The 24,793-nt window shown below is 35.2% G+C and overlaps 1 protein-coding gene across 2 annotated transcripts in view; it reads left to right on the forward strand.

The window, feature by feature from the left end:
• The window catches only part of LOC146146973 (active breakpoint cluster region-related protein-like), a 35,642-nt gene that overhangs the window by 6,029 nt on the left and 4,820 nt on the right, over positions 1-24,793 (forward strand). Inside the window, exons 6-24 of one of the 2 annotated variants that reach the window (XM_083388327.1) lie at positions 3,102-3,251; positions 4,164-4,347; positions 5,346-5,460; positions 6,004-6,118; positions 7,306-7,449; positions 8,335-8,520; positions 9,644-9,751; positions 10,526-10,580; positions 11,183-11,289; positions 14,865-15,008; positions 15,524-15,609; positions 16,319-16,404; positions 16,941-17,176; positions 17,778-17,789; positions 19,996-20,142; positions 21,088-21,190; positions 22,515-22,732; positions 23,656-23,828; positions 24,281-24,420. In XM_083388327.1, the coding sequence (XP_083244453.1) occupies positions 3,102-3,251; positions 4,164-4,347; positions 5,346-5,460; positions 6,004-6,118; positions 7,306-7,449; positions 8,335-8,520; positions 9,644-9,751; positions 10,526-10,580; positions 11,183-11,289; positions 14,865-15,008; positions 15,524-15,609; positions 16,319-16,404; positions 16,941-17,176; positions 17,778-17,789; positions 19,996-20,142; positions 21,088-21,190; positions 22,515-22,732; positions 23,656-23,828; positions 24,281-24,420 (2,509 nt within the window). The remainder of the gene's footprint in view (positions 1-3,101; positions 3,252-4,163; positions 4,348-5,345; positions 5,461-6,003; positions 6,119-7,305; positions 7,450-8,334; positions 8,521-9,643; positions 9,752-10,525; positions 10,581-11,182; positions 11,290-14,864; positions 15,009-15,523; positions 15,610-16,318; positions 16,405-16,940; positions 17,177-17,777; positions 17,790-19,995; positions 20,143-21,087; positions 21,191-22,514; positions 22,733-23,655; positions 23,829-24,280; positions 24,421-24,793) is intronic. The other variant, XM_083388328.1, reaches the window with a different exon arrangement.

Below are 24,793 nucleotides of genomic sequence, written 5' to 3' on the forward strand. Positions count from 1 at the left end.
ATTACAAGTGTGCAATGACAACTGATTAGAAATATTTCAAATTTGTAACTAGGTTGTTTGCATAAGCTTTACGAAAAATGTCAATATTTGTAGCCTAATGGTTTGAGATTTGTAATAAGACGTAATAAAAATATCAAAGCCTGAACAAAATTATGTAGTATTTTAAATGTTTAAAATATATCTTTATTAATTTATGTTAAAAATGATTAGAGAGATTTGAAACTTTCTCAATATTGTTTTTAAAGAATGTGGGTATTTTTGTTTTGAAAATAGGGATGACAGGCAATGTATATTCAGCAACATTTGCTCTGACTCATGACATGCTGAAACATGTTTAGAGTGATTTTACTGTGTATTATGCCATGTTCCTTTGGAAATATATGCTCTGAATAATAGGCTTATATGTATTTTTAAATTCTAATATCCAGATTTTTACAAGTTGTTTTTGGTTTATGTTTAAATGATGTTTACTCTTTGTAACATTTAATGCTGACAATATTCAGAAGTAAAAAAATTGGTCAGTAAAGGTTTGTAATGGTTTTGACCTAGCAAAGTTAATTATTAAAGCCTGAAAGTTTTTGTTAAGCTGGGTTTTAGGGAATTGATAAAGTTTATTGGTTGGTCTTCCCAGATTTGTGGCCCTACAACTATGAATATTGCCAAAGTTGTGCCACAATGTATCATACCACTGCTGCTGTATTGTTTTGATTTTTGTGGGCATAATAGTGTGGGGTGGCAAAGGAAATTGGATCAGCCAGATGGATGGCATTCATCAACAAAGTGAAATGGAAACATTTCATTGAGTCAATTTGCCTCCAGTTTTCAGTTTTGAATTTTGTTTTAGTTAAAAGCCAAGACCTGTTGCATTGCTGACAGTTTTAGATTTGTTTCTTGCTTGATATTTTTTGGGGTTGCATACAAAAGCTTTTCAAGTAAAATAAATGGTTTAAAAATAAGCAAACCACATGGGGAATTGGGAATAATTACTTTGTAGTTTAATTTGGCTATTGCTAAAAGCAATTATGTACACTGTGGGCAATTATTAGAACATAACCTTATCATAATCATGTTTAATAAATTACATTTTTGTCTAAAAACTCACAGATTAATTTTATTTATTAATTTTTTTATTGGTCTTAGTTACTTATTTGTCCATCAAAATACACCGGCATTATTGTCTAGTAGTAAATATAGAAAGTGCAGGCAAAATTGTGATGCCTAAGGACATTTCTTTCTTTAGCATAGTGCTAAATTGTATCAAAATTTCCTCTTGTTTGCACACTTCTATTTTATGATGCCAAACAGATGGCCTCTAATGTAAAAAAGGGCCATGTTTCACGCTCTGGAGAATCTGAACCAACCTATAAACGGCAGATTTCAGGCATCAGTGTGTTAGATGTTTAAAGATTTAGAGTGTTGGGAAGGAAACATAAACACAGGTCGAAATGGGACACAAGGCGACCATTTTCCTTTGTAATTAGACGCTTCTTACTCTCTATTGCTTAAACTTGCTATTGACTCATGAGCCTGTAATTTACCACATAGGTGTGACTTTTATGCTCTTGGAATTAATGAGGTGCTGGTTTGGCAGTTTGTAGTTTGATGTGTTAGGACAGTTGAAAATTAGGCCATTTGTGTTGATACTTTTCAAAATGTTGTTGGGATCGAAGCTTTTTATCTTTTAAAATAATTTATGTCATGTGACACTATTAATAGTTTTTAATTTGTGTACTAGTTTAGTGGAAAGTCATGTGATTGGATTCCTTAATTTAGAAAAAAAAAATTTAGATATTTTTTCTGATAAATCAGCCATAAATTCAGTGCATTACATTTTACTATTGATGTCAATTGTTAATGTTTTTAATTTGTTTGAAACTGTTGCCTACTGATTCAGATAACCGTTGTTTAAATAGTCCACCCATAGTTATTAATTTTGTTGGTTACTTAATGACACTTTTAAACTATTATATTACCTACAAGAAAAGTGTTATTTTACAAATAGCCCTTTATTGATAAAATGCTCATGGTTTTTTTTGGTAGCCATATTCGGTTAGAAAACTGTATTCAATTTAAGCTGAACTGTATTTTGTCTCTAACTAATATCAAGTTAACTTACTGGATTCACTTGTCCCTACTTTAGAATAAGGATTATATTTATTAATTCTTTGATAAAGAATTAACCTGCATTCACAGCATAGGCAATGTTGTTGTGTTAATTGAGCATGTTATTCACAACACCGACTGGCGATATGAATAAGCTCATGTTGTCTCTTGTTTTGCTGCATCCTGTTGGCCGACTTAACGATGCCTGGGCATCCTAGAAGGCGTTGTTTTACTTACAAGCTTCTTAGGTGTCTGGATTTCTTAGTTCCGTTTATTCAGGAGAATTGTCACATGCTAAATGAACAGTTTTGCTTGCCGTTAGTCTCCTGTAAAGTTCCTATTTGGGCCAGAATTTAGAGCAGATTGTGATTGTTTTGTTGAGGTTTAAAATAAAAAATGCTTTTGTTGATGCCATTAATCACTGGGTGAATTGATGATTTATAATTTATGTGTATACATGGTTGTTATTTTACATACTGTAACAAGTGTTTTTGTAAGTTGAGGATTGAGGAATTTGTTTTTTATTATATGTATTTTTAGATTTTGAAGTTAAAAAATTTATGTTAATGGACCCTAACTATATGTAGTTTGACTTTTAAATCCAAAACAAAAACTGTTTGTGCTTTGTGCCATCTTTAAATGTGACTTGATAAATAACAGTGGTTGGGATAATAAAATGCCACTAACTCCTACAATCCCCATCCCGCTGATGTTAGCCAATGCTGTTGGAATGTCCGGCATTCTTGTACATGTTAGTCCAAAATCAAATTGATTTACTTAACCTAAAAATAACTTGTTTTGCTGGTTGCTAAACATGGAGCAACCTTTGTGTTTTTTCTTTATCTCCTAAAGAATGTTCACTGTATCATGGATGAAGATTGTATTTAAGTATCTTGTCTCTTTATTATTTTGTTGTTAAATAATGGAATCCTGTGTTAGCTGGATTTTATTGTTGTTTTGTCGTTTGAGCCTAATTCTTTTCTGTTTCTTTTTTGCAGAACGAGGATCATGACATGGACCACAGAATTGAGAATGCTGACTCGGCTTCAATTGACCTGAGTGACCTTGACAATGAGCATTCTAGTGACTCGCAACATTCTGACGACAGCCATCACAATAGTCTTGATTCATTTTCTGCTCAAAATGCTGTAAGTTTGCCCTGTGTACTAAACAGAATTCTGTGGTTTTTTCAGGGTTAAACCTTATACTTTAGGTCAATTTAAAGTGACAAAGGTTAAATTTAATTTACGAGGAGCAATAATATTACAGTTGTGTTAACTTTAGTAAACTTTGTATAAAACCTTAAGGTTGCTTAAATTTGCCTGCAAAAGCCCTTGCTATAAACCTATAACACTTAATGTATGTGTGTCATAGAACCACATTAGCTGAGATACCTTAAACAATATTTACTGTTTTTTTGTAAGTTTGGGTCTCAAAGGTTTATGCTTAAAATAAATATACTGCCTTTCCTTTTGAAACCTATTTTGGTTGGTCAATAGGACCTTTAAGCCATGGTTTTTTATTTATAGAAATTGCCTCAACCTTTGCACACTAATTGCCTTTCATATTTATATTACAGTCTATTTAAAAACACCATCATCATTAAGAACACTGGCTGTATAAAACCACCAACACTGCTTATTAAAACTTTGCTGAGCTAGAGCTTTAATAGGTAAAACTTTTATACTAATTAAGGATATTTAAGCTCACAGAATGTTATGCCTTGACCTAACAGAACCCAAATTAGTTAAGAACATTTTTAACAGTATGTTCATAGTGGTTAATAAAGTTTTCTGGTCACATACCACCTAGTTTCAAACAAAACCATTTAACTTAATGCGACTTACATTTATCAAGGCTAAAATTAATTTGAAAACCTTATTCTAAATGCTAGCCGCAGAATTATAGATGGTCTATTATTGTGACAAAGAGAGAAAACAACTTACATCAGCCAGAAAAGTGTTACACTTGTACTAACTTTCATAAACTTTGCTAAGCTGTATGTGCGTTACAGGTTAAGAACCATCAATCTAAAGTGTAAAAATTAATATTTTTGGCAGACCGAAAAATCTGGAGAATTTCTCGAGATTTCCCCTCTGCACAAACTTAGGCGAGCTCGAACGACAAACGAACGAATGAGTGTCGCTTATTCAGCGTTCTCAGGCTGGTCGGACGACGACCGTTTGGTGGACAGGACGTCTATGTTGTCAGTTCAGTCAACCGACATCGATTTGACTGATGAAGGTACTTATTGAGTTACGGCTGTGGTTTATTGCTGTGTTTAACAATAACTGGTCTAGGGTTAGTGTTTGTACAAAAACAATGTTAAAATGGTACAGTTGCTAGTTATGGAGTTAGCTGTGTTAACCAACCGCATTTATGCTAGAATTTGGATTAGTATTTAATTAAGGGAATGCTAGATTGGTACAGTTGCTAGTTACACAGTTAACTGTTATAAGTTGTTTGGCATTGCAACCACATATTGTTTGCCATTATCCGTTTTTTGCTTTTGGCTACATTTGCAGTTAACTTTCCCTTTTTTATAACGCTCAGGATAGGTTTAGTGAACCTAACAAAATAGTACATTGATACAGACTACAGTTGCTAGTTGTAGACTTGATACTTTATTTATTGTTTTTATTTGATATTGTTGTTTTAACAACCTTTAATGTACATAAAGCAAAAAACGAATAATGTTTTTATTTGAAGATTATTTTGATTACATTCTCTTAGTGGCATATCACTGTGCTGAACAATGTCTAGGCTATAGTTCTTGTTAGGGACATAAATAAAATAGTAACTTTACAGTTGGCAGTATTGATTAACCTCTGTTGTTGTTTAGAATTGTTGTGTTAACAACATTTAGATTGCCCATATACTGTTTTGCTTCTGAGCTTGGCTTTTAAATACATTCTGCTTTAATAACTATGTAGTAAACTTTAACAACTTGCTTTATGATGCTAGTTGATTATTCTTCAACAGCAGGTAGCACATTATTTTTAACATGTGTTTGCTGTAATACACCTGATGCTTATACCAAAAATAACCATTGAATAACTATTCCATGTATTTGATATGTATGGGCAGTATTTTACATTTAGGACTCTAAACCTGGGCTTGTGTGTGCTAAGCAAAATGTTTTATATGTCAGTGTAAGTAAAGCCCGACTTATTCTATCCTGTGTAATCCACATGTGTGCAATAAAGATTAGTGGGCTGTTGTTAATAATCTTTTTCCTTTAGACGATGGCAGCCTTGAAGATTTGCAGGACAATGTCAATCAGACAACAACAACAACAACAACAACAACAACTGTTAAGACAGAGATTGGTAGCACAGGAAGTCCAGTCTTTCTAAGGTAAGTCTCTACTAACTGTTTACAAGGCTGCAATATAAAAATACTTAAATTGTTTCTAAAATGTTATTTGGGTCCAATTTGACATGACATTATTGCAGTGATTTGCGTCAAATATTTCCCACATTAGTTTACACGCTATCTCTACACAGTACAGCTAATCTGAACTATGCTTTGTATTTTACATTATAGTGCATTTTCATTTTTTTACTTGTAATCTTTTAGCTAACTTATCCAAGTAATTTTACCCCGACGAAGTTAAAATACTGCTATAGTTAAGTCTGTAATTTGAAAAAAAAAGAAAAATGTTTTGTTTATTAGTAACACAGCAAAACATAAAAAGTTGCCTTTAATGTTCACTATAAAAGGCTTCTTTTTTACAATATATGTAATTCAGCCAAAAATCAAAGTCTTTAAATGGAAGATTACCTATAAAATAAAGGACGCCTGAACTCTTGGTTAAAGAGTGTGTTAAATTTTTGATAAATGTATGCAAATATGAAAAATTCCACTCAGTGCAACTTCTAATGTGAGGTTTGTGTTTAGGCCAAGCAGTTCAGCCGAAGTAGACAGTCAAGCAGATGGGTCAAGCGTCGACAAACGTCCCTCACCCATCCTAACCGTTACCCAGGTCCCCGATGAACCCCAGGACTCACAAAAGGTTGGTTCATAAAAACAGGGTTGCCAAAAAGTCTTTAAACAAATCTATTTGTGTATTGAAAAGTCTTTAAAAAGTCCCATGTTGTTTCCAAAGTATTTGAATGGTCTTTGAATTTATTTTATCTGCAGCTATGTTGCGTGTTTACAAAAAACATTTTTTTAATGTGTTGACCATGTACTATTTTATTTTTTTCGAACGATAATAATTTTTGAAAGGCTGTAAATTATCTTTGAAAAGTGTTTGAAGTTTTTTCGTAAAACTGTGTAGCAATAGCAACCCTGACAAAAGGATGTGTTTTGAAGTTGGTTTTCTGCTGTTTGTTTGGTTAGGTTGACTATTTTGGAAAATTCCTATGCATCTATGTTAATTAAACAATATTTTTCCAGTGCATTAAATGTGTTGTTACCAACGTAAAGTTACCTATGTTTATTTGCAGGTCAGTTTGATCAGGGTTAGGTATACTGATCTAAAAGCTGATAGCTGAGGGATTCGTGCCTTTAGTTAAACGCAATTCTATGTACAGCCTGAGGTTTCTTACTGTACTGAAATTCGCAGCACACTAATAGCGCTGTGCAAACAATGGCATGTTTGAATTCTAACCTGGCGCTACCTGGATTATGTTATGATTGAGAAATAAGACGCGAGCACGTTAAAGAATATTGTTGATATTGCCAGCACCAGTTGTCTTTGTACGACTTCTATTCAGAAAAACGTCGTGATATTATTAATATTACTCACTTACTTCTATACGGCCATATATTTTGTGTAAAACATTGCGCTTGGAAAGCCGTTCTTATTCAATTTAAAGAAAGAGTTTTATTTGTATTAAATCCAATTTGTCTTTTAAGAAAACCGGTCTTATTTACATACAGTATTTTATTTCGGAAAGCTTTATTTAACCCTCAGCATTTTGACCTAGGACATATGAAAAAGGTTACCAAGAAGTCATTTCAATCAGATTTAGATCTCCATGTTTGCTTATGCAACGACGGTTACAAGAACACTTAGAGACAGCGTACAGCAGCACCAAACCTTGGTCTGTCATGTAACTGTTTTTAGTTGGGTGGTGGAGACATGTATAAACTACAAATATGACAAAAACAAGTATTCCGAATTAGGACTAAAACAAGTTTAAATTCGGTAGTGCGCGATTTTGGTCATATTTTAATCCTACTCGCATTGTTTAGAACGAGGCGGTGTCTGACATGGTGGACTACCACAAAGTGCGCAACATCGCAGAAGCAGAGAAGCTGCGAATGAGGCAGCGGGTGCTGGGTTCTGTACTCGACAATGAGGAGGCTTACTTACAGTACCTCAACACACTACTGCTGGTAAGTTAGTAGGTTAAATCGCTGATAGATTTGATGTCGCGTTAAGTTGAAATTAACCTTATGTATGGTGGAAAATAATATTGATAATATTTTTATTGTTTTTATTCGGTTTTAAGTTTATTTTCACACTGTCAGTTGTTGGCATTTTATTCATGTCATAACAGTACAAATCACAAACCACCAAAATTGTTTAACCACAAGGTTAGAAAATATCTAAATCAACTTTATTGAGATGTAGAATACTCCAGCTACGCCCAAAACGGCATCATTAGTTCTGCCAAAAAAAAAACTTTATTGGAGTGAATCATTCTGCAGTAATCTGTATTTTAATAAAGTTGTTTCAGATAATATTTGGACGTTGTGGTTCTTTTAGATTTAACCGATGTATAGGTTTTATTAGGAGGCAATTTAAGCCTTCTTAGCGCGAAAATTAGGTTTGTTGTATTTCAAAATTATTAATCGACGACCCGGCTCCGATTTTGGGATTTTAACGCTTTGTATAAAATATAAAAAAAAATAGTTTAATCAGTGGAAGTACGATGCTCCTTGGAGCAATGACTTTGGTAAATTTGGAGAGGAATAGCGTTTTCTTGCAACTTTTAGTACCTAATGCCTCTCAAAGCCTGTCAAAAAGTTTATATTTTTTTAGATTTAGCACATGCAGTTAAATGAGAGCAATTTTTTGTTCAGTTCATGAAGCCCCTGAAAGCATAACTTTGATAAATTTGTAAGCGTTTTATGAAAGCTATAGCGTTTTTATGCAAGTTTTATTACCTAATGCCTCTCAAAGCAACCACTGTCAAAAAGTTGACATTGTTTTAAATTTAGCACATGAACATTTTTAGCACATCAATAAATAGTTAAATAAGAGCATTTTTTGTTCAGTACATGAAGCCGCTGAAAGCCACCATCGGCACTTCCCAGCCAGTGATGTCGGCGCAGGATTTCGACACCGTCTTCTTCCGAGTCATCGAGCTTCACTCGCTGCACGCAAACTTCTTCCAGGTTCTCAAACCTCGGCTGGACGACTGGAGCGCCGACACGGAAGTGGGAGACCTCTTTAAACGACTGGTGGGTCGATTTTATTGTTTTATTGATTTATCGCCATTAAATTAATGGTGAGATGTGCAGAAGAAGTTGTTGCCGCTTTAGCGGTAAGGTTAGCAGCTAGGATTGCCACTGCAATCTGGTCTTTGTCAGCAGAACGAGCTTGACTTTGACAAATCTCATTTTCCAAGGAGCTAATGTATTTTGAATAATGTTTTAGTTGTGGTGGAAATTTTACTTATACGAATTCACGATGTTATTGTTTAGGAATAAAAAATACCAATTGATATCTTTGGTGATTTTTTTCGTCAAAAATCTAAAAATTCAAAATAATTCAGAAAAACCGTATTACAAAAAGACGTGTCAAAAAAGTTATCAGCTCAAACTGCCAAACGAATCGCAAAATTTTCAACTTTTTGTTATTATGAATTGTAATGGAAGTAAGGGCACGGTCATATTATATATACAGTTGCCTGAAGTTGTACACCCTAATAGGACTCGATTTTAGGTATTATTTTCGTGTTTGTGTATGTGTTTGTTGTATGTCAAACACATTTGCTACTTACAGAGATATATTTTCCATTACTTGGCGTGACTTGACCTCCATATCACATAACACTGATTTCGTTCAATAATGTCCTAGTTTATGCAAATTCGTCCAAATTATTCGCAGCATTGATTTTCTACTCACAAACAGTAAAGTTAACTCAAAAAAGATATGTACGTCAGCATATACGTCAAATGACAACAATCCAACCCCCTTATCTAGGGTTATGATTCATACATATACTTAAACGCTTCATATATGGGATTTAATATTCATCCGCCCGAACTAAAACTCTAGCCTTTATGCTCTAAAACACAGGTGCTACCTTCGATTTCAGGCTTGAGGCTTTTCCCGGCGATTATGAATGCTCTTATCTACTTTATCTAGTGTTATAATTTACAATGTATAAATATATTTTAAACGCTACATATATGGAATTTTAAATTCACCCTCTGTAATCTCTAGCCATTATGTTAAAACACAGAAGCTACCTGCGCTTTCTATAAGCTTTCGCTTATGGAACGTTTCTAACGGCAATTATGCTCAAGTACCTATATTCTTTGAATATTGGCGCTTCTTAAATATTTCTTCTGTTTTCAGTTGAGCAAGCTCAACTTGTACGGCGACTACTTGAACAACTACAAACGTGCTCAGCACACGGTCGAAAAGTGCGCAAAGGAAAACGCCCAGTTCGCCACTATTATCGAGGTAAGCTGTCTTTTTGTTTTTTTGCTGTTCTGTGTAGATGCCTATGGTGCTGTCATGCCATAACTGGCCTATAGTGAGATTCTAACTAGGACCGCAGCTTTGCTAAGGCGTTGGTAAACTTCACATGTTTTTTTAAATTGTTTTGAGCGACCCAAACTGTCTTTCCGATTTCTCAAAAGGTATTAAAAAATGTAGCCTACTTCTGTAAATACAAGGGAGAATTCGGAATGGTAGTGTTAGGTGACCTTTTAGCGGTCACCAAAGCCAGACCTTAAACGGTGAACAGGACTACAGGTCTATGGGTAAAAATATAAATAGCCTGTTGTAAGGTTTAAATTGGGGACCTCAGCATTACGCCGGGCCGTGCCCATTGGGCATATTCTATTTCCGTTCTGTTAATTTGAAACTGGGAAATATTTATATGAATGTTGTAAACAAAATAAAAAAAAATAAGAATATAATATATAGCTGGTCAACGTTTTATCGACCGTTAGTTGATAGAGTCATTGCACAACTGAAAATCAGTCATGTCACTGATAAATATTTAAAATACGGCGCAAATGTAATATGTGAATGCTGATTTAAAGTGACATTCGTGCAAAAACTTACACGTATTGTTTCCGATCAAACTTTTTATTAACTTTCATGTGTCGGTTCATAACAACTTTAAGAGAAGCTGGTATAAAATGTGATGTAGGTTAGGTTGCTTCTCATAGCTGTCCACATATTACGGAGCCTGCAAAATGTAAATATATTCCAATTTATTTGTTTCAGAGCATGAAAGTTCAGGCGCGCGGAAATAAGGACACCGAGTCGATCAGTTTAATCGGTGAGTAATATATCCATGTAAAAAGTGATATTTAAACTTATTCGACCCTAAGCGCACTCGGAAAACCCCCTAAAAATAAACCCTTGCTATTTAGAATATCCAAAAAAATACCTTAGAGGTTAGAAAAGATCTAAAACAACTTTATTTTGAAAACACTACAGTTACGCCAAAACAGACATTATCAATTCTGCTTAAGATAACCTTTCTTGTATTTTGGTGTTAGGCGTAACTGCACTATTCTGTTTTAAATAAAATTGTTTTTGGATCTTTTTCAAGCTTTGTGGTCCTTTGTGAATCTTATGACATGGATAAAAGATAAACAACTGTCAGTGTTGGAACAGGCTTAGATCCGAAAATAAGTAACAAAAATGACAACTTGCTATTTAAAGCAGCAACTTTGTAAAAATCTCGTAATACGTCATAATAAAACTATTTATTAGTGCCGATGTTTAAAATTAGAAACAATTGTTATTTAATTCCAGTTACGACCAAATTCCACTTATATATAGTTTTCAAAGTAAACAGAAAATTATTTTTTAAATCGTTAAACGTTTGATTAGCAAGGGTTCGAAACAAGAGTATCCAAATTGTTTCTTTCGCAGAGGTGCTATACAAGCCAGTTGAGCGGGTGATGAGAACCACTCTGGTCCTTCAGGACTTGCTAAAGCACACGCCCCACCGACACCCGGACTACCACGTGTTAAGACAGGTAAAAAGCTGCAAAAATACACTTTTTAAGTGATTACCTTGTTAAAAGAGTGCGTTCACCAATTTTTTTTGCAAAAAAACACACTTTTTTTTTTTGAAATAAAGCAAAAGTAACACCTTTATATCTCCAATATTAACTTTTAATAGCTTGAAAAGGGCACCGCTTCGAACAATAGTCGGTCAGTTTTCGGTTGGAGGGCAAGATTCTGTTGTGAAAACACATACTAAGCTATTATTTACTTCTACTCTTTTTCATTTTACGCTATGTTTAACAGTCAAAAAATGTGAAAACAATATATTTTGGGAACGAAAGAGCTCGATGCTACGAGATATATATATAGCATGGAACCTGGGTGTCTTGGTAACGCATGTTACCTCGATTTGTTTGCAGTAACAAAGAGGAAACGATTTGTTTATTCCGCCGTAAAATAGGTATTTTAAAAATACAGCAAAACAGCTTTTCGCATGATTGGGGGTTTTAGTTAGACGTAGTAGGAATGTCAAGGCCCATTTAAAAGTGGGCAACATTTTAAACGTTTGGAATATATCTTTATTCATTGTTACTAACAAATAAAAAGATATCCGAAAATTTTAAAATGTTTCTACTTCAATATGGGCAAGTTGTTGCTAAAATCGCTATATACTGTGCAGACTTTGAAACGTATTAAACAACCTTTATTTGCAATATTCGCTAAATCGCATTTGGACTTAACACCCCTATTACGTTTGACATATATGGGAAACGTCACGAATTTTTTTGACGAACGTTATTTTAATCGCATTGCATGACTGACGTACACTTGGGTGACCGACGCTAATTATTTTGGCTTTACTGACTCAGGGGTCATTTGCGTAATTGCAGGTTACGTAAGGCAATTAACTTCACTCGTTAAGTTTTATTTGATGTCATTCAAAGCTTGTCCCTAATTTTTAATTTATCGCGGTCGTTGTTTTTTGTTGTCTCGTATAGCTTTGCGGAAATATGAAACAATCTAAACATTTTCCACAATAAGAAACGATTACTGCAGTCTTACGTTTGTACTCTACAGTGTTATACAATTACTTTCATAACCGGTAGATTTCATTTGACCCAGTGTTATACTTACGCTGTTGAATTAACGATTGGCCGTTTGCTAGAAAGAGGGTTAAACTTATATAAAAACATTACTTTAAAAATCCGGTTTAAAAGGCCAAAACTTTGGTAAAATTATTCGTCAGTGTTAAGTCCACCAACAGTCTAAAAAGTTTCCTCACATTTTGACCCAACTGTTTTTGATAAATTTAACTTTTAAAGTAGAAATCGCTGAATTGAATCGCAAATCATCTCTGAAACTCTTGGTATCGGATCGATGCCACCGTTGTATCGGACGAGTGCCGATACTACCACTTGGCATCTGGTATCGGCTCCGATCCGATATTATCGGACATCCATAGTATCTAGTAAAACACAATCCTAAAAAAACTAAGTGGAAAACAAGAAAATGTTGTGAAAACAATGAAAAGGATCGCAAACGTCTTGCAAATTTAAAAAGACTGAAAAAACATCTGGAAGCCTCTAGCGCGAATTGGTTCGTTATCGGGTATTAACCGCTTTCTCCTATCTTATCTTAAGGTTACGCGTTATTCGGCTGCTGACATGACTTGCCCCGCCAATCCGCTTTCGTCTCACGTTCAGGTCACGAATTGCGCGTTTCTGCGTACCGTCGTGTCGTGGCAAAACGGCGCAGACAAAATTTACGAGGCCAAAAATTGTTTGCCAAGAAAAATCACCCCTAGCCCGATTCGCCTATGTAAACACATTACAATACGGGGCGCAGACGATTTAAGCTCAAATTTCCTGGAATTTTTTCTAGACGCTTCTTTGTCGGCTGTATAGGCAAAATGAGTAGTAGAAAGTTTTCAAATTAGTTAAAAATTTAAATTTAGCTATTAGTTGGCATACCACTGAACGTTGCCCATATATCCACTAAACCTGAGTTTTGTCACCTTATCGTGGTCATGAACGGCGCATTTTTTATCTAACCGAAGGCTATACCCTTCCCTGCCTTGGTCGTATAAGAACGGTATGCAGTAAATTTTTCAAAAAAGGGAACCCGGTTTATGACTAGCCTACGTTAAGATGCCAATCGGGCGAGAAAAACTCACAACCTCTGGTAATACGCAAAAGAAATGTGTGTCGTTATCTTTGGCTGCTATAAATGAAGGACTTAATCTAAATCCAAGCACAAGGGCACACGTGGTCTCAGTGGCTAACAACCTTGGACCACCTTGGGCTAAACAACAAATATAACACAGCTAGGGATGTTCAAAGTAGAATCCCAAGGTATTCTAGAATAATAGGTTTCGAATCTAGAATAACGAATCCAGAATAGCGAATCCTAGTATATTTTTATTAAATTATTTAACCTCGATTTTGTTTGGGGAAGGGATTAATCTTAATCTACCCTACAGGGCCCACAATCACAGCAATAAATCGTCCAAACAATTTTCTAACGTGTGTACATTATAATAAAAAAACTCTCTCATATGTTTAACATTCTTAACAACTGTCATCTGAAGCCGTTCTGTAAACTGGAGTATGTCAACTGTCCAGGTTGTGTCCAAAACTGATATTTTTGCCAATAGTGAGAAAATGCAACACTGCACACAGAAGTCTTAAGCAATTCGGTCCCGATTTTGAAAGCATTGTTAAGTCTTATTGCTTCTTTTTTGACTAACATGATCTGTTATGCAGTCAAATGATATACTGCAAATAATACATAGTTATTATTGACATAACGAATTCTTGACAATTACGTTGTGCATAACTGCATAACTTCCCTGAATATTGGCCTAAAGTTGACCTTAAGTAACCCCATAGCGCATTTTGTAGACGGCCAGCACGTTTTGCAACGCTATGTTACTTTTGCAACTTACGCGTTTAGGGAAATTGCGAACTCCACACCAGACATTGCACGTTAGCCGCTCGCCCAATAACGCTTGATTGACACTTAATTATTAGACGAACGTTATCGCGAGACGCGGTAATTGGTCGCCCGAAAAAACGCTGACACTACGCTACGAGGTTACATTTAAAGCAAGCACTATAAATTGGTCGCCGCAGCGACAGGCCAACTTACCACACGCGTTTGTGCAATTAGGCGCAACAATCGGCGGTAAAACATTAAATTATATCTGTTCCAGTTACCCGAAATAAATGGCAGAATTGGATTCGAATCCCATCTGGATTCGATATTCTACTTTGAGCATCCCTAAACACAGCACATGTGTACTTTAAGCTGTGAGTTGCTTTTATACCAAATAAACAGGCTTGAAATTGATTATACCGGTAAGATTTTTCAAGTCGTATTTTCACTTCAAGTAGTTCCCCGGTGTAATATTGTGTTCATTCACATTAATCATTGAAGTCCACCAACATTCTTGATAAATGACAGACAAGCCAGGGGAAAACTGGGGGTTTTGCATTACGAGTTTTACGGGTCGTAAGAAGGCCAACACGATTTCATTTTAAGTATCACATTAATACCTGCAAAAGTCAGAAGTAGGAATACTTACAAAGTTGCTGTCCCACTGCAGGTTCTGAAGCAAGCGCAGACCTTCCTGGAGCGAATCAATTCGTCGTCTTCGTCTTCCTACAAGCCACGACGCCAGCCCTCATCCGCTGTAGCTGCCGCCAGAAGCGCAGACCGAGAACTTATAAAGGACGGCTTCCTGGTCGAGGTAAGCAATGCTGTTTCATTTTTGTTTTTTGTAAATCGCATTTGTGATGTGATGTTAGCTGCTAGAAGAATTCCGTTTGATTCGATTCGCATTTTTTTTACAGGTTGAAAGTTATAGTAAATTATAGAATAAATGTAACAGATAAGACCAAAGTGGCGCAATACAGGTTTAAGGATGTAAAAGTTTGTACGCATATTACAATAATCCAGTTTAAACATTATGAATGAATCACTGACGCTTTAAATAAGTTTTAAACTCACATATTCATTAAAATAGACAAAATTTGTTTTGTATTCATAATAAACATAAAATTTAAGGAGGAGAAGAGGGTCGTTATATTTTCTGTAATGCAATTTACGCACAAGCGTACTTCGAAAATAAAACTCTAAAAAGAACCATTTTGTTCTATTAGAAAGCTGGTAACAATTATTAATAGGGCGGCTGTTTAGCTGCATAACACGGCGTGAATAATGGTGTTGTCGCGATTTAACAATACGTGGATTGTTACGTCACAGGTGGCAGGGGATGGAAGCCGCAAGTTACGTCACTGCTTCCTCTATAGCGACCTTCTCCTTTGCACAAAACAGAAGAGTGCGGCCGGGTGAGTTAATACACAGTTGCCATAAAGTCTTTGAATTTATTTGTATATTGTTAAGTCTTTTAAAACCCTATGGTTTTTTCAATATTCTTTGAATTGTTTTTGGATTTATTTTTTATGTCAAGCTTAAGTCATTGGTTTAAAAAGTACCGTTGTAAAAAAACAATTTTTAACCGTGTGTTACTGTGTAAAACTGTAAACCGTGGAATTTACACTGTTCTGCTTTTATATTATATTCAAAAAGTGTCAAGTGATTTAATTTTAGATCTTTGAAAAGCTATATTTTTTCTTTTTAAAGTCGTTGAATGTTTTCGATAAAAGTTTGCATTAACCTTGTATGGGATGAATAAGTACGGCTCCAGTGCAGTGCAGTGCTCGAATTCAAGTAATTTTTCCTTATGAGCGCAACCCAAATAACCTCAATTACCATAGATAGGTATGCGTTTGCGATAGCGTGTTTTAAAGGATAATTTAACAATAAAGACCCGGAACAATTAGTTAAGTGGAAAGGGTAATCGGAATTGCACGCGCGTACATATTGCGTTATAACTTTACTTGTTACGACACATAATCACTGTGTTACATTTTTAGTTATTTTTGATCTACTATACAGGACTAGAAATCATATGTGTGCGAGTTGTTCGTTGTCCGCTATTATTCATAGCATTACAACCACGTTTTCTATTTGTAATTAACCGTATTTTTTGCGCAGTATGTTTCACAACAAAGACAGCTACGAGTGCAAGTGGTACATTCCTCTGGCCGATCTCTCATTTCAGCCCAAGGAAGATTCTGAAAGTAAGAAATAAAACTTAAGCACCATATAAAACAACCACAGTGAAATCGATTAACTCATTCCACGTGTAAATGTGCATTACTTAATGGCTAGTATGCTGACAGGGTTGTTGCGGTTATAACACCACAGGTGATTCAGATTTTTTCGTCACAGCGGACAGTGTTTTTTGTTGTTAGCAACCAACTAAGCTTTGTGTTTGCAGTAAGTTAATTATCGGCCCGTGGTTCTGTTTTCAAACCTTTTTCACATACACAAATATTTTTTTTTCGTAAAAAAGACAATCTTCATTTATGGCAACTTATTTATACAATTTGTTGAAAATGAATAACGAGATATTCGAAACGTTTAAAATGCTACCAAATTCAGTACGAGCTTTGATATTCTTACTACGTCTTACTACAACCTCCAACCTTTATGCTCCCAAATAAATATTTAACTCTTACCTAATTAAAAGATGCAAGAAAACATAAAGTCGTTAGACCGATTTAGAAACAGTACACACCTAATCATCTTCTCCTGCTCTTTCTTAATTCTTCAGCGATCCCGGATGTGCCCACCACGAGCGAGGAGGACCTTCGCGACCTCAGCAATCGCGCCCAGCAATGCAAGAGGGACATCCATCGGGAGCGCAAGAGGAACAAGAAGGAGCAAAAGGGATCTCCGGCGAGGAGTCGACAGGAGGAGAGGTTGAGGAAGAAGCTGGCAGAACTGGAGGCCAGACTCATCCTTGCTGCTCCCGATCTTCCGCTGAGAATCTTCCATATGCAGGGAAAGGTCAGTCCTGTTTTTTTTTTACGCTTTTAGAAGTATGGACATTGAACAATGTTGTACTTGGGTTAATTAGGGTACAAAAAATGACAGTTGAAAAATAAATTAAACTGGTAAAAGTTGGTATTAGACTGGTAAAAGTTGGTATTAGACTGGTAAAAGTTGGTATTAGACTGGTAAAAGTTGGTATTACACTGGTAACCGTTGGTATTAGTCCCGACCTTTCGCTAACGAGTTTAGGGAAAGGTCGTTGCTCTTTTTTTATCTGATAGAAGTAGAGTATGTACAATGTTGTATTTTGCTTAATTTTAATACAAACAATTAAATATTCAAAAAGTAATTACACTGGTAAAAGTTGTTATTCGACTGGTAAAAATTGGTGTTAGATTGGAAGGATTTTCCATATTTAGGGAAAGGTAGTTACTGTTTTTGTAGCTCTTGGAAGAATATAATCTGCTGTAATCTGGTTTATTGCAGGGTTTTCAAAGTTTTTGAATCCTTAAAAGTCTTTAAATTTCTCTGAATTGCTAAACCCCAAAGGATACGAAAATAGACTGTAATACAAAGTAATAGTGTTTTCCCTTCTGTTATATGTCTCTCCCTGCAGGAACGGAGCAAGGTATGATTTGCAGAGACCGCCTACTTGTGTGCTTGTTATTTATTTAACCGTGGGTGTGAAAGCCGAACGCATGAACAATTCGTAAACGTGCTTTGTGGCATGGCAATCTTAAAATCACCCGGTGTGCCACCTTTCTCGCGTTGAGTTCTAACAGTATTTTTGTCCGTTCTTTCCAAAACAAAAGTGGAAAGTTTACCCTTTTTATTCACTAACTGGTTAGGCTGTGGATGCTCCACAATGGTTGGAGGTTGTAGTAAGAATATCAAAGCCATACAGAAGTATCGTGTTAAACGTTTCGAATAACTCATTTTGAACAGATATCACATATTGAAAATGAATATAAAGAGTTATTCGAAACGTTCAAATTGATACCTACTTCTGTATAGGCTTTGATGTTCTTACTATGGTTAAAGCTAGTGACATAATTAGTGAGTTTTCTCTAAACCGAACTGGCCAATTCAGCATTTAATTTTATTTTGGCGTAGAAGATGCTTCTGGTATGTTGAACACAACATACCTATTTTCTGTTTTTCGTCTCGCGCTTATTATGGCTCTTCTATGTCTACTAACGTGCCTCTGGTGATGTAGCGGCGGCTGTTTAACTAACAATATGCTAACAAAACGACACAGTCAGCTTTTATTCGTTTTTCTTATCTCGCCATGTCCTCGTTATGGCGTTTTTTGTAACATCAGTGCCGTGAAATACGTTAAAAACTGCCCGTTTTAAATCTTCCAATAGCCACAATGATAAGTTATTTTGTCATTTGTTTTTATTAAGGAACTTATTTCAAATCAAACCGCTCACATTTGCTAAAGCTATTACTCAGTTGCGTGATTTGTCATTTTTATATGCTAAATTAGCGTACTTTCTGCAAAAAGTATAGATAGTTTTAGTAAAAACTAAATGCTTAATTTTGGTTTGCGCAGAAAAAGACAAGAAAAATTTAAATAAAATATAAAACTAATTTAATTAGTCGTTTTTGCGAATTATTACTTAATTCTTACCTTAAATTGGTACTTAATTCATACCTTAATTATTGAAAATGAGTATTTTGTTTATTTTTAATAGTAATTTTTCAATTTCATTATATTTTTTAGTTTACCCTTCGCCATTAAATTTCCGTCCGGTAAAAATTTCTTCTTATTTTTTTCAGTAAAATAACAAACAAGTCTAGGTTTATATTCTTTATTTCATTTTGTTCTTGTTTTATCCCGTTGTCTTTTCAATTCTGTCCAATTGTTGATATCATTCAATTAAAAGCTTTCTAATTCTTCAAAAAAGTACACAAAATAAAAGCGTTAGCTTTTTTAGTTCATTTTATCTACCATTCCATCGAAAGGTTTATACTCTCTTGCTAAAAAAAATACTTAATCGGAAATTTTAAGCATAATGGTTGGAGGTTGTAGACGTAGTAAGAATATCAAAGCCCATACAGAAGTAGCTATCATTTTAATCGTCCCGAATATTTCTCGATTCATTTGCAACATTTTTCAACTCAGTGCTAAATATATAATACAAAGAATGAATGCCTTCTCACCATGTTGAAAATGAATTAAGAGATATTTGAAACGGTCAAAATATAATCTACTTCCATGGACTTTTGATATCCCTACGACTTGAAATTTTAACATTAGTTTATTCCATTGTATCCCATTGCCCCCACCTGCCGAATCCGATTAACACGTTATCCGTAATCTAGATCTTTTTCAGAAAAAAATTAACCTTAAATTAAAACGTTAGCTTCTTTCGATATAGTACATTGTTCCTTCAGAAAAAATCACCTAAAAATTTAACATTAGTTTATTCCATGGTATTTCGTTGTTTCTCCCGCCGACTCATCATTAACACCCCATTTGTTCCTTATTATCCGAAATCTAGAGCTTTAAAAAAAAAATGAATTTGAAACGTTAGCTTCTTTCAATATATTCCATTGTTCCTCCAGAAAAATTTACCAAAAAATTTAACCTTAGTTTATTCCATTGTACCCCATTGCCCCTGCCGAATCCCACTAACACGCCTATTGTTCCTTATTATTCGCAATCCGGAGCTTTTCCAAAAAAATTAACCTTAAATATAGCGTTAGCTTCTTTCAATATATTCCATTGTTTTTACATAAAAATTCACCTAAAAAAAATTAACATTAGTTTATTCATTGTTTTTTTGCCGACTCCCATTAACTCGATTTGTTCCTCATCCACCATCCAGAGCTACATGTTCCTCATGTCCTCCGACTACGAGCGAATCGAGTGGACCGAAGCGATCATGAAGAGGCAGGAATCTTGCTTCAAGAGCTTCTCTCTCACTTCACTCGAGGTCAACGCGCTCCTTGCCGCCTGCGTACGACTCCGCAAGGTAGGATCACATTATTTTCGACAAAGGCCGATTTTCGTTGATGTGTTTTGGTAACTTTCTGTGTTTGGCCTAAATGTTTGCTGAAAAAATTAACGGCATTGATTAGGGATGTCCGATAGTTGACATTTTATTCCGATACCTAACATTTTGAAAAGGTATCAAAATTCCAAATTACGTCATTAGTATGGACAAATAGGCAAAATTGAAACCTTTAGGGCTCATTTTTATAGCCTTTGGAGTTAAAAACTTAGTTACTTCCGGTTCAACCTTCTTTATTTTAAGAATTTACCTTTCAAACTAGAAATCTCTGCGTTGAATTATAAACCATGACTGACATTCGTCTATTAAGTTTGTATCGGATCGGTGCCGATACTACCCTAGTATCGGACGAGTATCGGACGAGTATCGAACTAGTACCGATACTACCACTCGGCATTGGATATCGGCGATCCGATATTTATCGGAGTCCTGGTACATCATTAGTTACGCAAGTGAATTTCAAGTTACAAAATTGGCATCAAAATTTTTATTAAGCTTCTAAAAATGGTAAGCACCTTTCATTCTGACCAATATTTCGCAAACTAAAAAAACACGAAACAAATAGCAACTTACCATTTATTACATTTATAATTGGCTTAAATAACCTAATTTTACTTAAAACTATTCAATTAAAGCATATTAACATACATCAAGTGATTGTGTAACTGAGTGATGTATAACTCGGTCAGGACAAGACTTAAGGTCTTAATCAAGCACTTAAATTAAGTGCACTTAAGTTAAGTCATTGACTTCAAATAATTATCTTGCAGCACTACCTGCCTTTTACATGGTTTACAGTATTTTCACTGGCATAATAAAAAACGATTTTGTGTTCGAGGATACCTCAAACTACCCCATGGTAAATTATTTTTTTGCGGTTAGCTAAACGGTCCTTGTTATTTGCAGATGAATAACGTGGGCTCGATGCTACTCAAGGATGACGACGACTTGTTATCGGGTTACCTCAACGTCACAATTCACTCTGGGGAGGGCTTCCTCAGAGCTTGCAGTGAGTTTGACGTTATTTTGTCGCTGCACTTGCATTCTTTCCTTAATTAGTCTCGCTCATTCTCTGATAAGTTAGTCGGTTTTGGAACACCAAGGCTTTTGAGATAATAGTAGTTTATGACAAAACATTTTATTTTGTCTAAAGCAGTGGTTCCCAACCTTTTTTGCTGCTCGTACCCCTTTGTCAGGTCAGAGTATTCTCGTACCCCCCAAAAAAATATTATGGATATTTTCAGATATATATTGCAAAATTACATTTAGTTTTGTACATCTATTAAACGTTAACCTGGTATTTCTCACACAAATCCCAAAAATTAATTAAACGTCAATTATTTTGTTTGTCACTTCTTAGTGGGATATTTGTTGCGACTTCACATTGATAAAATTCGCTCAAACGATGGTCAATTTTACTCAAGCAAAATTAAGAGATAATATTTTAAACATTTTTTGTATTCCAAACCCATGTCAATATTTGTTTCGTAAATTGTTCGGTCAATACCTCCGGAGGCACAACCAATTTCTGTGCCCCCAAATACTGTATTGTACACTCTAGTTCCAGAGGTGAATAATAGTGGACAGTTTGTAGCAGATTTACAGCAACATTATATTGAATGCCTTTATCTGTGCATTTTGTTCCTAACTTTGTGCTGTTTGTTGATTGCTGACAGCAAGTAAATTCATATTTATTTCTCAATCTCTTGAAGACGGACCGTGCAAAGACCGTAATGGCATAATGTCATTTACAATTCCAAAATAAAACTGTACTGTTAAATCTGTTCGAAAAGCTACCCTGTGGCCCACGGATCTTCGTACCCCTTGATGTTCAATCTCGTACCGCCAAGGGGTACGAGTACCCCCGGTTGGAAACCTTTGGTCTAAGGCGTCTCATTTTACAGTGTTCTTTTAAGCAAATTTCTTAAAAAAAAAGTAAATTGTTCTATGAACGCCATACTATTAGGTAACGAAGAAAACGACTTATCTTGAAAATCAACATTATTTTAACTGATGCCCATTATTATTTTCGAAAATGTTTAACATTACAAAAAGTCATATGTCAATCGCATGGTTTAAAATTTGTACCTAACAATATTTCTATTCCGAAAATGAAAGTTCAACCCTTTCGAATCGACTTCGACAGCGTCAGTAATGGCCAAAATAAAAGAAAATTTGATTTTTTTAACCAGCAACTATTAGGCCTATAAATATACAAACTTGTAAGTATTTCATAAGAAATAACGACGAAATACTGCTCTAAGCCCTACCCCTAACTTCATCGCTATCCCCTCTAAACAATTCCATCCCTAACCGAAAGTTGTCTTTTACAGATCCCTACTGCACCTTGGAAGTGGATTCGTTCGGCCAGTTTCAGACCAAAGCAAAGACCCGACCATGCCGCGACACAGACCAACCTGTTTGGGACGAGGAGTTCGAACTGGACTTAGACGGGGCCCAGGCCCTAAGGATCCTTTGCTACGATAGGGCCAGGGCCGCCTCTGCTGGTTCTTACAACGACGACGTGCTCATAGCCAAGGGCAAGGTTGGGGTAAGTGCTGGGGGTTTTTCATCGGGTTAATGTAACTTTTTTTTGTTTTGTTGCGACTATTGTTTCGTGTTGTATTCCTTTATATTGGACGATATTAAAAAATCTGGGTCGTTACCAGCTGTTAGTGACCACAGTCGCATAGTAATAGGTTTGCATATATTAACCTAAAAGTTATTTAAACTTGGATGTAAGTTTGTTAATCATTTACTAACCTAACATAGGAAACCAGGATTAGATAAATGTGGTTATAATTGCCTAACTAGAAAAATCCAAAATGTTTGGATTAATTTTCATGTAACGAACGAAAATCAACCATTGGTTTCCGAATTATATCAAGAGCAAGGTTGGATTGAGTGCTGGGATGCTCTCGAAATCAAAATCTAACCTCGTGTAAATTATTTGCAAACAAGCAATCGTGTAATAAACAAATGTGTTAGTGGGCTTAATTTGTAAAACAGATTTGTAAAAACATAAGAAAAACTGTACTCTTTACAGAAATCATTAAAACCTTTGTTTTACGTACACTCATAAAGGGGCAGACTTGAACGTTACACAAACACAACATTTTTTTTGACAATAAAACAAAACATTTAAATCATACATCGCGAATAAAACAGTTACGATATGTCGTGTGTGTTTTTTCCAACTTTCTAATAAATAAAAGTCTAAATTAACTCTTCTTAAAGTTGTTGCACTTGACTAACAACAACATGATTACAAAATTATGTAAGGAAAATTGAACTTTTAAAATTTAATGGAGGAAAATTTTTACTTAAATGAAAATTGTATTGTATAAAAATATCAATTGTGAAAATATTGGCTTGACGAGACTAACGCACGCCTAAAACCTAAAACAAACTACAACATTTACTCCCGCATTTGATCGTTTTCGCTCGGCATAAAAGTTCTTCTTCTCTTTCCAGCTGATGCAGGAATCTCTGCGGAAGAAGGGCGAATGGAAGGAGGAGTGGGTGCTCATGAACGAGATCTCGATCCGAGTCTCTGTTAAGTTTGTTCCCCGGGAGCGGAGTTTGCAGCGTCTTCCTTCAAAAAAGTCGAACGGGGTCTTTGGAGTCAAGATCGACATTGTTGGAAAGTGAGTGCTTATGGTCCATTTCTTTTCTCTGTTACTGTGAACATAACTTTGGGTAAAAAAATACCGGATAAATAGACAAAAGGCTGTAAAAATCGTGATTGTCTAGCTTTAATTTTTTTTTCTAACCTATATTCTTTACTATATTTTTATACATTTCTCAACTAATTTCTTAGTGTATTCTTATTTTTAAATTCTTTACATTTTTTAAGACGCAGATATCTATTTCAGTAAAGCATTCTCAAAAAATAAATAAGGTCAACCTCCTAATTTTTTACGAAAAGACTTTTTACTTTCTTGATAGAACACTAAACACGATAAAAATACATAAATATTTTTTTTTTTGGTTTTGAGTAAAAATGTCAGTGCTTCTATTTCCAGTCAATTTAAATTACCAATTTTTAGCGGAATCAGCATTTCGTTTGTCTTCCTAAAAAATGTCGTTTGATTGACAGGCGCGAGAGCTCGGGAATCCCCGGAATCGTGAAGAAGTGTGTGGCTGAGGTGGAGCGAAGGGGGATGGACGAAGTGGGGATTTACCGGGTTTCAGGGGTCGCTTCTGAGGTCCAGGCGCTCAAGGCATCCTTCGACACAAGTAAGTAGTGGATATATGTGTTGTGAAGAACTGTATAATTCAGCGGTTCTCAATTTTTTCACCTTGCTTCCTTAAAATAATGGCGGACTAGTAAAATGTTTAAAACAGAGAGAATTGAAAAAATTACGGTCAAAAAAGCACTTTATTATTAAGTTCGACATACTAACTATGCTGGAGACAAGCTGTTGAAAGTTTTATTATCATTAAAAATTATAAGGAAAATATTCTACCGAGTAATGTAATCTATATGCGTACAAAATAGGTGGCATTGTGCGGGTCCCTTTGAACGATTGTTGTTGATTTTTATTTTAATGTAGTGATCTCAAACCTTTTTTTCTTACGACTCCTTTCGAAAAGTTTAGCAAATTAATAA

This window comes from Ascidiella aspersa, chromosome 4 (assembly GCF_963924565.1).
Source record: "Ascidiella aspersa chromosome 4, kaAscAspe10.2, whole genome shotgun sequence".
In the NCBI taxonomy this organism is placed as follows: Eukaryota; Metazoa; Chordata; class Ascidiacea; order Phlebobranchia; family Ascidiidae; genus Ascidiella; species Ascidiella aspersa.